General features: G+C 50.4%; 1 protein-coding gene across 1 annotated transcript in view; it reads right to left on the bottom strand.

Annotated features, from left to right (window-relative positions):
* The window catches only part of P2RX5 (purinergic receptor P2X, ligand gated ion channel, 5), a 31,452-nt gene extending 20,251 nt beyond the window's left edge, over window positions 1–11,201 (bottom strand). The window contains exons 1-3 of the mRNA XM_015406882.1: window positions 10,966–11,201; window positions 4,669–4,819; window positions 394–465 (exon numbers count right to left, since the gene is read on the bottom strand). Coding sequence (XP_015262368.1) covers window positions 394–465; window positions 4,669–4,819; window positions 10,966–11,102 — 360 coding nt within the window. The 5' untranslated portion in view covers window positions 11,103–11,201. The remainder of the gene's footprint in view (window positions 1–393; window positions 466–4,668; window positions 4,820–10,965) is intronic.
* Between the last annotated feature and the right edge of the window lie 3,608 nt (window positions 11,202–14,809).

Below are 14,809 nucleotides of genomic sequence, written 5' to 3'. Positions count from 1 at the left end.
TGCAAGCTCTCCCTCCTCTGTGAGGGCAAATCTGTGTGGGACCCCCCCCCCCATAGCTAGCAATCCAAAACAGTCCAGTGGCGCCTGAGCGGTGGGTGCTGCCTTCTGACACACTTCCGGTGATGTCAGGGGGTGTGACATATGCAAATAAGTTATGCTAATGAGTTATGCTAATGAGCTCCTGCTCCTCTTTTTCTACAAAATGACCCCTGTCTGTAAGCATATCTGGTCTAAGGACTGTAATAGAAATAAAATGAAAAGAACCTTCCCACGTCATTTGCTGTGCAGGGCCTTCCCAAGGGAAACAGAAACTGACTGGATCGAGACACCCATGTCTGAATCATCTTTGCTGAGCTTTTCTCCCCCCCCCCTTTCATTTTTCTCTGTTCCTACCTCAGCACACATGGCCTGACGCTGGTTTGGGGTGACGATCAAGTTGGTCATGACGAAGAAGACGTCCTCACCCTACACGGGGAGAGGGAATCAGAGAAGGAACAATGTGAAATTTGCTCACTGCAAGCTGGTGTCTGAGGCCTGAACACATTACAGATTGGTGCCGAGAAAACTTAGCATCTGCCACAGGAACGAACTCTGCCTATATGAGGACGCTGCTAGATTTGCATGTTTAATCCTGGTTCTTATTTTCCCCCTGCAGCATTAAGGAGTGGTTGTAGCTCTGGAGAAGAGATAAAGAGATGTCAGGATGCCATGAACATTGCTGGGTGCTGTTGAACATAAGAACATAAGAGATGCCAATGTTGGATCAAGCCAAAGGCCCATCCAGTCCAACACTGTGTGTCACACAGTGGCCAGAAATACCAGGTGCCATCAGGAGGTCCACCCGTGGGGCCAGGACATTAGAAGCCCTCCCACTGTTGACCCCCCCAAGCACCAAGAAGACAGAGCATCCCTTGCCCCAGAGCCCCTAGCTATACCTTGTGGCTAATAGCCACTGATGGACCTCTGCTCCATACGCTTATCTAATTCCCTTTTGAAGCCGTCCATGCTTGTAGCCGCCACCACCCTCTAGGCACAAAGGTGCCAATCTCCAGGCCGGAACTGGAGAACTCCCGGATTTCCCCTGCAGAAGATGGTTGCTGTGGAGGGCGGACTCTATGGCATTATACCCTGCTGAGGTCCCTCCCTTCCCCAAGCTCCACCCTCTCCAGGCTCCACCCCCCCCAAATCTCCAGGAATTTCTCAGCCCAGACCTGGCAACCCTCCCTAGGCATGTTGGAGGGGTGCCTGACTGCCTCCCCTTTCCTGGTTGGTTTGCGTATGGTGCAAAGTGGTTGTCAAGTTGCAGCAGACTTATGGTAACCCTGTAGGGTTTTCAAGGGAAGAGAAGAAGCGAGGTGGTTTGCCGTTGCCTGGACTTCCTTGGTGGTCTCCCATCCAAATACCAACCAGGGCTGACCCAGCTTAGCTTCCAAGACCTGACAAGACTGGTCTAGCCTGGGCCATCCGAGTCAGGGCTTGGTTTCTCTAGACAAGTCTCAAAAGTATAGAGCAGGGGTGTCAAACATGCGGCCCGGGGGGCAGATCAGGCCCCCGGAGGGCTTCTTTCAGGCCCGCAGTGGAACTGGCTGTCTTCTGCTGCTTCTTCCAGTTCTGCTGCTGCGTCATCGTAGGTTTGCAGCTTACAGATACACACCCGAACACCATACTCAAGATTGCAACAGCAGAGAGATTTTGATGCAATAATTCAAAGCGAGAGGTGTCAGTTATCAGACACTGTTAAATAACCAAAATATTGCAAGAGTGCTAATGTTTTAAGCATGGTTTTATTTTAAGTTAAAAAAAAACCCTTTGTGTTTTTCTCCTTTATAAAGTTTATCTCCGCGACCTGGCATTACATTTTATGACACACGTGGCCTGGCCCAACGAGGTCTCATTTATGTCAGATCCGGCCCTCATAACAAATGCATTTGACACCCCTGGTATAGAGGATGCAGTCCCCTTGTTGAAGCTGAACTGCTCAAGGTTTGGTCTATGCCTGGACAGATCTCTTGAGAGCCCCTTACGAAACCACCTCAGTGGGAGAACGGTGCCCACTCTCAAACAAAGTGAGATAAATACACTGAGGTAGAGGGGGCAAGAAAAGGCGGCGGGGGGGTGGGCCCAAGGGAGAATCAGACAGAGATGAAGTCCTTCCGCTGAAGACCCCAAGAAGGAAGCACTAAACCCCTTGAAACTTTGCATCAAACCCCACCAGCCTGTTAAACCTAATGCTCATTTCCCCTAAATTCCTCGGAGGTAGGTCTGAATAAAAAAATATAATAATTGATTAGAAGAGGAGGAAGGCAGTAAGGAGGTAGAACCCCCTTGAAGAACTCTATTCCATATGATTCTGGACGTCATAAAGTTCTGTCAGCATTAAGGGCTGCAGTGGCAATTCATCGTGCCCGGCATCCAATAGCTGGAAGGTGCCCCAGCTTCAAGCAGCCTGCCTATAAAAAAGGCCCCTTAATTTGTGGTTCATTATTGATATTTTATAAATATCTTTTGGCTCGGCTGCTACTGTGGTACTTGGCACACGGCAGCGATCCACATCTCAGAGGGAGGAAGCCTGAAGCAAACTGCATTAACCTTGAAGCAGGATCAACAGTGAAAAAGCCCTGGAGGATTCCGGGAAAGTCTGTGGCCTAGCTTTCTGCAAGCTGCCGGGGCTGTTTGGTAAAAGCGGCGACAAAGATACAACAGCACTACTCTTGGCCAAACGGCAAAAACAGCTGGATGACTTTGCTGTGCGGAGAGGGTCGGTTGGTGGGACTACATGAAAATGATCTACTCTGGTTAATGGGTATTCAGTAGCGATGTGAAAACTAGGGCTGCCAAGTCCCCCTGGGGCGGGGATTCCCCCCCTAAAAGGGCCCCCAATCCACCGGTCCGGGTCCAGCTGGCCGGGGGGAAACCCCACCGCCGAAGTGGCCAGATCTGGCTGACGTGCCCAACGTGATGACTTCGCCCGGAAGTGATGTCATCATGCTGGGCATGTTGCCGGGCGACGCTCTAGCAATCACCCTGAAAACTCTATGGTGCCATAGAGTTTTCAGACCGATTGCTAGAGCGTCGCCCGACGTGCCCAGCGTGATGACGTCACTTCCGGGCTATGTCATTGTGGCGCGCGCACGCACGACAAAGCGCACACACAAATGTCCCGGAATGGGACCAACTCTTCCCCGCTTATTTTGGTGAGTCACTTGGCAACCCTAGTAAAAACTGGGCCTCTCTTGAAACAAATTTCCTCTTTGTTCTCATATGTTCTTGCTCCCAGTCTTTCTGTTTTGTCGGTGGTCATTACTAGAGCTCCCCATTCCTTTGTTTCTTTTACAACATTTTCAAATTACACAGTTTTTAATGTCCCTTTTGCACTGATTGCATATGCAGTTGACACACAAAAATGGCTAAAAATGGTGTACATTTAACAGGGAAAGCAAGTGTGAAAACAAAGGATTACCATTTTGAGGCACACAAGGGGAAAATGAAAAAGTCAAAACAGTGAGGTGGTGAAATTTAGTAGCACCCCAGATAATCAGGAGTCAAAGGGCCAAACTGTTTTTAATGAGTTGGATCCAGGTTTCTTGGACCAGACTCGTGTTCCCTGCAGCCACACAGCAGCCGTGAGGAGCCCAGACAGGCTAAGAATGGCACCGTAGGGAGAGGAAAAGCTCCTGCCTCTCCCCAAGCCATTTTCCCATGTGAAAACCACACGGGAGGGGAGGAATCATTTCCCCAATTTTGCTGTTCCCTGTGCACAGATAATCCAGGTGGAGCAGCAAAATCAGGGGAAAAGCTCCCCCTACAGCACAGTTTTGGCATAGAAAAGTGGTCTGGGGGGGGGGCAGGACCCCTTCCTCCCCCAGTGGAGCCCCTTCAAGCCTGTCTGAGTTCTTTTTTTCAAGAAGCCGATCCCTGCGGCTGCTGTGTGGCCACAGGGAACTGACACGAGTTGGATCTGAGGCTCCACCCACAAGTCTCCCGGAATTTCTCAGCTCTACATTGGCAAGCCCCTCCACGACACCTTTTAGTGCACTGGGTGGCCAGACGGTCGGTAGGGGAACCTCAACCCTCCCAAACCCAGAGCATCATACATGACGTCACCAATGTGATGATGTCACTTCTAGGTGACATCATTGCATCAGGATGTTGCCCAGCAACATCCCACTCACCTCCAGAACGCCCCACAAATCCCCTCAATGAGACAGCCAGGGGACCAGGCAACCCTAGATTTAAGTATCCACAGGTTAGGCCACACTTAACTATTAGAAGAGGAGGAAGAAGAAGAGGAAGACACTGGATTTATACCCCACCCTTCACTCAGAGTCTCAGAGCGGCTTACAATCTCCCTTCCCTTCCCCTACCCAGAACAGACACCCTGTGAGGTCGGTGGGGCTCAGAGAGCTCTGAGAGAACTCCTCTTGAGAGAACAGCTCTAAGAGAACTTGTGACTGACCCAAGGTTACACCAGCAGCTGCACGTGGAGGAGTGGGGAATCAGACCTGGTTCTCCCAGATTAGAGTCCGGGCTTCTAACCATGACACCAAACTGGTTTCTATTAGAAGAGAAGATTTCCAGGGACCACCTAGAGACTGGCAACTTCACATCATGAGAATGTGCTGGAAGTGTGTGGGAGGTAGCACAATAAAAAGAAGCCCATGTCAGTACCTGTGGGGGGATGACGTAGTCGGCAACATCCCACAGTCGTTCGCCCAGCTCTGTGGTGTTGGTGAAGGCCACACCTTTCAGCTTGGTGATGACGGAGCTCTGGATGGACGTGTCCACATCTTGGTAGCCTTTCTTGACCACAAACACCCACCTGGAAAGCAACAACAGGATCCACAACAGTGAACTGGGGTTAGAGGTTTTGCCAAAGGGCAAAGGATCAGCTCTGTGGAGCATGTGGTGAATTCTAGACATGCTTTGAGCCAGTGCTGGTTCTTTTAGGATTAGTACTTCATTTGTTCCAGCGATGGACCCAAGCAATGGAATCCAGTTCTGGATAAGAACTCTTGTCCTAAGCCCTAGCTCAAATCTGGACCTACTGAGGTAGGGATGCCAGACTCCCCCCAGTGGAGGCAGAGGTCCCCTGCTGCCAGGTCCCTCCTCTCCGCTGCCAATCAGCTGGCTGGCAGGGGAAATTACCCCCCAAACAAAGGAGGAACACCCAACATTTCAGCGACCTGCATACACAACTTAAACTTTACCCAGAAGTGACATAGGCCCATCAGGGACATTGGGGAGGCACTCTGATTTGTGGGCAAAAACTCTATGGTAGAAGCTAATTCGACCATAGAGTTTTTGCACCAAAACTGGAACATCCCCCCCGATGATCCCTCTAAGCTGTGGAGTCTTGTGAGCAAAAATTCTACTTTGTGAGCGACTGGCATGAAAGCTGTGAGCGAGCGATTTGGCTGCTGCATACATTAGTTTGCTCTGGAGCCAGCCTTCCTGAGCTAAGGCAAGAAATGTGTGAGCCAGAGGCTAAAAAACTGAGCTAGCTCACACTAACTCAGCTTAGAGGGAACACTGCGGCCCCGATGTACCTACATCACTTCTGGGTCATGTTGGAAGTCACGGGGGCACGTTGCTGAAATAGGCGATGAAACTCCCAGCTCCTGGTAAGCCCACCCCCCATCCCCGACCGGCTGTCTGGGTAATATGTCAAGGGGGAAATGGATGGTGCCTGGAATCAAAGCCAACCACAGGATCCTGAGTACCCATTAGCCTCCCCCTTTGGGTAGCCTCAGAGTCATTTGGATTTTAGCTCTTTCCCCTGTCTCTAATGCCATGCCTGGCAGAGATAGGACAAAGCAAGCCAGAGAAGAAGTTTTGTCTGTGGAATGTGGCTGTCAAAGACCCAGGAGCAGCCTCCAGCCTGTCTTCCTCCAGTATCTCCCGGTGTCAACATCTCTTTGGGTTCTCACGTAGTCAGTGAGACTAGCCCAGTACGGGCAGGGAATTAACCTGGGATGTCATTAAATGCCACTGTTGACATCACCAGGTATGCTGGGCGACATTCCAAGAGATAAAAGCGACGTTTCAGCTTCCCATTACCGGTGGAGTTGCTGATACATACAGTAGCCATTTCCTCTTCCTTAAAGCCACACAAGCGTGAATCAATAATCTCAAAATCTCTTTGCAGACAGGGCAGTATATGTGCCCTTTGCTAAAAAGAGAGGTTGCCCAGACAAGCCAAATTACACTGGCAATCCAACATAAGCAATGCACGTTTGCAGAATCCCTCCTCTTGTGTACAGACAGGCATGGGGTGAAAGCCTGATGTTTGTCTGGGCATCAAAGCTCTGTCCCCAGCCACTGAAATTCTTCTTCAGTCTCCCTCCGGTTTCTGTGGCGTCGGTACACCTCTCACCCACACTTCCCAGGGCATGAAGCAGGGCTGAGACATTCAAAAGCCTCCAAAGCGTTCTGCATTCGGCCAGCTGACTCACGAGGCTTGCCTGAGCAGATGCTTTGGTGGTGATCAGGAGCCAGAATGACGTCAGGACGAGGATATGGGAACGTGGGCCAGAGTCACGTTTGGTCCAAACGCTTCCTCCCTCCGCCAAGAGGTCCTCGCTTACTTCACTTCGGCAGCAGGTTCGAACAACGGGGAGAATGCTGAAAAGCCTTCTTTGCTCAGAGACAGAATTAGCATGAAGTGCCTGCAGAGAATACCACAGTCCCAGGTGTCACTGGCTTTCAGCTAGCATCTAGGAGAGCCAGCTGTGGTGTAGGGGTTCAAGTGTCAGACGAGGGACTGTGAAGCTGTCACAGGCGGGGGAGAACAGGGAATATCTCACTTGGTGCCTGCAGAGAATACCACAGTCCCAGGTGTCACTGGCTTTCAGCTAGCATCTAGGAGAGCCAGCTGTGGTGTAGGGGTTCAAGTGTCAGACGAGGGTCTGTGAAGCTGTCACAGGCGGGGGAGAACAGGGAATATCTACTGGCTGCCACCACTCTGGTGTGGATCTAACTCCAGAGGGCCCAGAAGAAGAAGAAGAGATTGGCTTTATACCCCACCCTTCACTACCCTGTGGGGTATAAATTCAATCTCTGAGCTGAGAGAGTGGGGCTGAGAGAGCTCTTCTGAGAACTGCTCTTGAGAAAACAGCTCTGAGAGAACCTGTAACTGACCCAAGGTCATGCCAGCAGCTGTATGTGGAGGAGGAATGGGGAATCAAACCCGGTTTTCCCAGATTAGAGTCCTAACCTACTACCTAACCTACTACACCAAACTGGTGCTCTTTTTATTTTTCTCCCCTAACGCGCACACACACACACACACGCACAGAGAGAGAGAAAATTAAGCAAAAAATAGCCAATGTTGAAAAGAAGCTGTACGGTATGAAGGCAACCCAGGAGTTGACTGAATACCCTCCCTGCCCCTAAATGCTTCTTCTCCCAACAGGTGACCAAATGAGGAGTGAGGATCCAAGTAGAGGAACAAAACAGCTTGTTAAAGGGGTCTAATGACAACAATAATTCCAGCCACGCATAGGATGAAGGAGGGCCACGTGGATTACAAAATTAGAACTGGGTCCTATCTATGTAGATTAGACATGAAATAGGAATGGCTTGAAGGTGCGTAACTGTTATTTCAGAACCAGCAGCATCTACTGCAGAGAGTTCCCTCTCCCAAAGCCGCTGTCATTCCGGGCATCCTTCGTCAACTGCTGCTGTACCCCAATGCCGGGTTTCATTCTAAACCGTAATCAAAATACAAGTACTGTCTCTCTACTGCTTTTTTAATAAAGGCTTTCACCGGTTTAATCCATAGATTAGGAAACGAAAGTTTTGCATTCGCTGGGAGTGAATTTTAACTACCGAGGCTGTGACTTCCGTAGTACTTATTTCACGGTTCAGGTATGTGACCTTCAATAGAGAATGAAAATATTAAAGGTGGTCTTTCCACACTTAAAGTTCTCGGCTTGTGAGAGGCATCCGGTTGAACTAGATGGGCAGGACTGACAAAAGGACACATGGACACATGAAGCTGCCTGATACCTGAGCCCATCAGAAGTCAGTATTGTCTACTCAGGCTGGCAGCTGCTCTCCATGGTCTCAGGCAGAGGTCTTTCACATCACCTACTGCCAGATCTTTTAACTGGAGACGCCGGGGATTGAACCTGGGACCTTCTGCATGCCAAGCAGATGCTCTGCCACTGAGCCACAGCCACTCTCCATGATCTCAGGCAGAGGTCTTTCACATCACCTACTGCCAGATCTTTTAACTGGAGGTACCGGGGATTGAACCTGGGACCTTCTGCATGCCAAGCAGATGCTCCGTCACTGAGCCGTAGCCCCTCCTTGTCCACACAACTCATAGTTAATTTATTGAACAAATTGCTACAGGAATTGCAATGGCTAGTAGCTTAACTGGCTTTAAAAGACAACTTCATGGAGCAATGGCTATCAGCCATGATGGCTGAATGGAACCTCCATGTACAGGGGCAGTAAACCTTGGAATGACAGATGCTTGGCGGGGGGAGGTGATAACAGAAGCTTTGGGCTCTGTGCTCTGCTCATGGGGTTTCCAGGGCATCCAGCTGAGTGCCGTGGGAAACATGATGTTACTGCAATTGATGGGCCTCCAGGCTGATCCAGGAAGACTCTTCTGGAGTTCTCATGCTCCTTCTTCAATGCAAAGGTGATCTACCTGGCATGCCGGCAACCTGGGTGCTAAAGTCAGATCTGCCTCTGAATGCTTACAACAGGGTGATGGGATGCACGGCAGAGGCAGGAAGTGGGAGCTGAATCCTCCCGAGGTCCACCATGTTTTGCATCATGTAACTGGAGCATCCCAGTTCTTTATCTGTCTCTAGTGGGAAACTAGGAAGTAGGTAGCCTGGAAATCAAGCACAACAGCAGGGGGTGAGAGGGGAAGGGATGGATTGCAGGAGAGCTCCACGGGCCCTGACTGAATGTGCTGCCAGCTTGTTCAGCCTCACGAAAGTCTTGGGGGGGGGCATGCAAGGGCATTTTAATTTAATTCAATCGACTGACTGGGTAAAAGGCAAGTGACTCTGCAGTGGAAACTCTTTATATGTCCACAGCCTTAATCTTGATAGGCAGGCTGTAAAGGGCAGATGGAGGAAAGAGGAAACAATTGACAGTCTGTTGATTAGCTAAACTGGCAGAAACATCAGTGCACAGCTGCTCTACGTGCCTCCCCCCCCCTTTTTGGTGAGTGTTTTTGTGTGCGTGCGCATGTGTGTGTATGCCTGGGAGTCATGGTTGACTTCTGGCGACCCCTTGGCTGGAGGTCTCAGGAAGGTGGCTTGCTATTGCCTGCCTCTGCATCCCAGCCCTGGTATTCCTGGGAGGTCTTCCTTCCAAGGGCTTGCCAGGGCTGGCCCTGCTTCGCTCCCGAGATCTGACGAGATCGGGCTTGCCGGGGCTCTCCAGGTCAGGGCAGGTGTCTTTCCCCTTGGGATGCACATGGCTGGCCAGACCCAGCCGGACCCCCTGCCCCAGCAGTCCAACCTCCTTGTTACGAATCCTGCACTAGCATACCTGACTGTAGCAAACTGGGCACATTGCGAAAGCCCGGTGACAGTGGCCATCGGCCGCAAGCGTGATGGCAGACAAGAGAATCACCGGGATGGAGAAGGCAATAAGGCAAGAAGAGAAGGCAAGAAACATTCCCAAATAGTGCTGCTCTTTGAAAGAGGGCTGTACAAATCAGCTCTTTCCGCATTTCTTTCTTTGTAGGTGCTGGTTCTCAATTTGTTTGCTTCTCTTACTCGGTTTGTTCAGGAGTGACACAAAAATGATGTTTAAAATGGCATATGAAGAGGGTTAGAGCTAAGTATGCCCATCCTATTTCTAACAGTGCGCAGCCAGGTGCCTCCGGAAAGCCCACGGGCTGGACATGAAGGCAGCCCCCTTTGCCCCCGCTGTTTTCCTCCAGCAGCTGCCCCTGAGAGGTATGCTGCCTCTGAACCTGGAGTTTCTCTGTAGCCATCATGGCTAATGGCTGTTTTGACAGACCTGTCCTGGATGCATTGTTGAACCCTTATTCAAAGTGAATGGACTTTGCGTGCCAGGCGTCCTTAGCTGCCACATGCTTGCGCCAAGGGCAAGGGAGAGAAGAAGGGGGTCTACTCGCATGCAACTGACATACACACCAGGGAGGCACAGACGGTGCAGGCTTTCTTGTGGGTTTCCCTGTGTTTTCAGAAACCTTCCTTTCCGTCTCTGATGGTGTGTTGACCAGTGTTCCCTCTAAGCTGAGTTAACGTGAGCTAGCTCACAGTTTCTTAGCCTCCAGCTCACACATTTTTGTCTGAGCTCAGGAAGGATGAGGGTCCAGAGCAAACTAATGTATGCAGTAGCCAAACGGCCCGGTCACAGCTTTAATGCCAGTAGCTCACAAAGTAGCATCTTTGCTCACAGGACTCCACAGCTTAGGGGGAACATTGGTGACCCTCGGGGGACCCTGGTGCAGGCGGACTCGTCTACCACGCAAAGCACAAGTCAACCTTTCCGGTGCTTCCGGACAAGGTGATTCTTTTTGGAATGACTGATTCAGTACAACCACATGGGGACCCTGCTGAATCCCACAAGACCCGGGGATCGGTATTGGCTCTGCCCTGGAGGCAAAAACCACACCGCCCCCTGGAGGCAAAAACCACACCGCCCCCTGGAGGCAAAAACCACACCGCCCCCAACAAAATGACACTCGATTCCCTCCTTTGTTCATCACATCCTAAGAATGGGCGTTGCAGGACCAAAGGTCCGTGCCACCCGGGGTTCTGTTTTCAGTAGCGAAAAGCCAGATGCCCCCCTGTGGGGGAAGCTCACAAACCGGGTTCTCGCTTGCCAGGTTCAGAGCTCCCTCGCATGGCTTTGCAGGGCTCAGTCAGACGAGAGAGTCTCACCTCAGTCAGATGAGAGAATCACTCAATCAGCCTGCAGCCGTCTGTCAATCGCTCTCGCATGCCGAAGCAGAGCCAGCCTTACCCCACGATGTAGGCCATGATGGATAACTGGACCACCCGGTAGAGGACCCCCACTTTCTTGTTCTTGGCAATGACATATTTCTCCGTCTTGTAGTCGAACAGCGACAAGCACAGGGCTTTCCAGGCGATCTGCCCCATCCTCCCAGGCGGCTCGGCATCAAAGGTGCATCATCTGAAGGAGGAGGAGGTGGGGGAAATGACAGCTCTGGAGGAGGAGGAAAGAGCCACACGTGCCGGGCGCCAGAACCTGAACCCACCAGCCTCCGGGAGAGTCCCGGGGAAGGTGGCTGAGTCGTTCCCCCCTCCTGCTCCGCCTCTCCGTCTTGTTCAGCTGCTTCCGGGCGCAGTGAGAAAGAGCTCTAGAGCAGAGCACTGCAGCAGCTGCTAAGGAATGCAGACTGGCAGGCGTGGTATGTAGATAAACCACCTTTGGTAGGGACCAGTGATGGGCATCCCGAGGAGGGTTGCCAACAGTCCTGGAGGAAAATGTCCTGTCCCTTTAACGGAGCCTGTCAAAATGTGTAGAAATGAGCAGCTGAATCTTTTCTTTGCAGGGCAGGGAGGTAAGTAGCATCACCTGGTGAATAACATCCCATCAGGCCTCTCTTAAAGGGGCAGGACATTTTTTCCTCCAGGCAGTTGGGAACCCTGGGTCTTTTGCCCCCTGAGGCTACAGTCCTAATCACACTTACTTGGGACTTACTGAATGGCAGTGAAATTCACTTATGAGTCCACAGGCATAGGATTTGGGCTCGAAGGCTGCAGAATGGGTACAAGTCCTGTTGAATGGAATGGGATCTCTCTCCAGCAAGTAAAACTACTTAGGATCCAGACAAATAACCACAATGACAACCACAATTGCTATAAATGGATTCAGTTCCTGTCCTTCTTACAAAGCAGCATACGAACGCAGCACGGTTATTCAATTTTCTCCTTTCACAACAGCCCCGTGAGGTAGACCAGGCCAAAAGTTAGTGACTATTCTGAGGGCCAAATAAGTTTCCCCGTGAAAAATAAAGTGCAAGTAAGTGCAGCCCTGATTTGGATAGGGGCCACATAGGAAGGAGAGAGGGGATATAACCCCCCACCCCCACCCCACTTGATAACGTTAATCAAAACTGGGGTCCTTGAATGGTTACTATGATTTTAAAGGGGAGAAATTGTCCTGAAAGAAACCCGCCTTTCACTTCTTAAAATGCTGATAAAAGCGTTGGTTAGAAGAAGAAGAGATTGGATTTATACCCCACCCTTCACTTGGAGTCTCAGAACGGCTTACAAACTCCTTTCCCTTCCCCTCCCCATAACAGACACCCTGTGAGCAGTGTTCCCTCTAAGCTGAGTTAGTGTGAGCTAGCTCACAGTTTTTTAGCCTCTGGCTCACATGTTTTTGTGTTAGCTCAGGAAGGATGGCTCCCGAGCAAACTCATTTATGCCCTAGTCAAATTGCTTGCTCACAACTTTAATGCCAGGAGCTCACAAAATAAAATTTTTGCTCACAAGACTCCGCAGCTTAGAGCGAGCATTGCCTGTGAGGTGGTTGGGGCTGAGAGAACTCTGACACAAACTGCTCTTTCAGGAACAGCTGTGCCAGAGGTTGTGACTGACCCAAGGTCACATCAGCAGGGTCAAGTGGAGGAGTGGGGAATCAAACCCAGTTCTCCCAGGTTAGACGTAAACCACTACACCAAACTGGCTCTCACATTAGTGAGATTAGTGACATTAATTAGTGTTAGTCTCAATCCGAATTGTGGCAGTACATGGCATTTATCTTTGTCTCGCCTGTTCTGTCTCCGAGCAGAGATCAGAACCTGAATTCCACATCTAACACCCTGCCTGCTAGACTGCAGCCTCCCCCTTTAAGTTAAGATTGGGATTTCCAGTTAACGGGTAGTGGGGAATAGATCTGTAACAAACTAAGGGGTCATTCCGTAGAAAAAGAGGTGCAGGAGCTCATTAGCATAACTTATTAGCATAGCTTGTTTGCATATGCCACACCCCCTGACATCACCGAAAGTGTGTCAGAAGGCAACACCCACCGCTCAGGCTCCACTGGACTGTTTTGGATGGCTAGCTATTGGGGGGGGGGGGGAAACGCGCAGATCTGCCCTCGCAGAGAAGGGAGAGCTTGTACCTGAATAAAACTTGGTCTTAAAGGTGCCACTGGACTGTTTTGGACCGGGGGGCCGGGGGAAGCTCTGCAACTTACCTGGCTGCTTCTTGCTCTGACTGAGGGCTTCTGGGAGCAGGGGGTGGGGCTTGTTGCATGTGCCCACCCCCTGGGCTCTTTACTGCCGGAGCTCCGCTCCTGTGCGCTCCTGCAGGAAATGATCCCTGAACAAACTTTATGCATTTCTACACAGAATTAATTAGTACAATGGGCTTAGTACACACAGGATTGCACTATGGGTAACAAACATGATACGGCTATTTCAAATGTATTCAGAACAAGAACCTTAGCTCCACATCCACTGTGGAAGACATAATAGGTCTACAAGCAGAATATATATATATATATTTTGCTGTCAAGTCACAGTTGACTTATGGCGACCCTGGCAAAAGATGTTCAGAAGTGGTTTGCCATTGCCTTCTTCTGCATAGCAACCCTGGTATTCCTCGGTGGTCTCCCATCCAAATACTAGCCAGGGCTGACCCTATTTAGCCTTCAAGATCTGACGAGATCCCACTAGCCAGGGCTAGCCAGGTTAGGGCAGTAGAATACTACTAGAAGACAATTTAGTTGTTGTAGATTTTCCGGGCTGTATGACCCGTGGTCTTGGCATTGTAGGACCTGATGTTTCGCCGGCAGCTGTGACTGGCATGCTCAGAGGTATAACACAGAAAGATGGAGTACTCTCTGCGTCAAGGTGAGAAGAAAAATGGTAGGCAGGTAAGAAGAAGAGAGAAGAAGAGAAGAGATTGGATTTATACCCTGCCCTTCAGTGCCCGAAGGAATCTCAGAGCAGCTTACAAACTTCCCTTCCCCTCCCCACAACAGACACCCTGTGAGGTAGGTGAGGCTGAGAGAGCTCTTTCAAGAACTGCCCTTTCAAGGACAGTCCTTGTCAGAACCAGATCAAGGTGGGTATTTTTAAAAATCTGGTTGAAAGGGACATTCCAAAGGAAAAGTCCCATGAGACATTGGGACTTCCTGCTCCTCCTGTGGGGAAAAAGGCCTGCGTGGAACCTGCCTCTGCTAGCTGAGATTTTTTTTTTAAAAAAAGTCAAGGGTATTTTTGCAGCAAATAACCACAGAAGATCTTAATAGCGTTTGACCACATTTCAACCAGTGTGAATGTGTGCCCTTCCTCTCACCTGACCTGCTGTGGGCTACATCCTGAAGTGACCTGCCTCTGACACAGTTCCCACAGCCGCCCATTTGTACACAGACTTACACTGGGTGTTCTACTTTGGCCTACTTCCTTTAACCCATTTCCTCTCCTAAGCCACACATCCTACTTCCTTTAACCCATTTCCTACTTCCTTTTACCCATTTCTTCACCTAAGCCTCCTAAGCCACACATACCCTGAACATGAGGCAGCAGTGTGATGCAGTAGCTAAAAAGGCAAATGCCATTTTGGACTGTATTAGCAGAAGTATAAGAGAAGAAGAAGAGAAGAGATTGGATTTCTACCCCGCTCTTCACTTGGAGTCTCAGAGCGGCTTACAAACTCCTTTCCCTTCCCCTCCCCACAACAGACACCCTGTGAGGTGGGTGGGGCTGAGAGAACTCTTGACAGAAACTGCTCTTTTTCAAGGACAGCTGTGCCAGAGCTTGTGACTGACCCAAGGTCACATCAGCAGGTGCAAGTGGAGGAGTGGGGAATCAAACCCGGTTCTCCCAGAT

Source organism: Gekko japonicus, unplaced genomic scaffold (genome assembly GCF_001447785.1).
Source record: "Gekko japonicus isolate JY-2015 unplaced genomic scaffold, Gekko_japonicus_V1.1 scaffold1175, whole genome shotgun sequence".
NCBI lineage: Eukaryota > Metazoa > Chordata > Lepidosauria > Squamata > Gekkonidae > Gekko > Gekko japonicus.
This window is presented reverse-complemented; position numbering and strand designations above follow the sequence as displayed.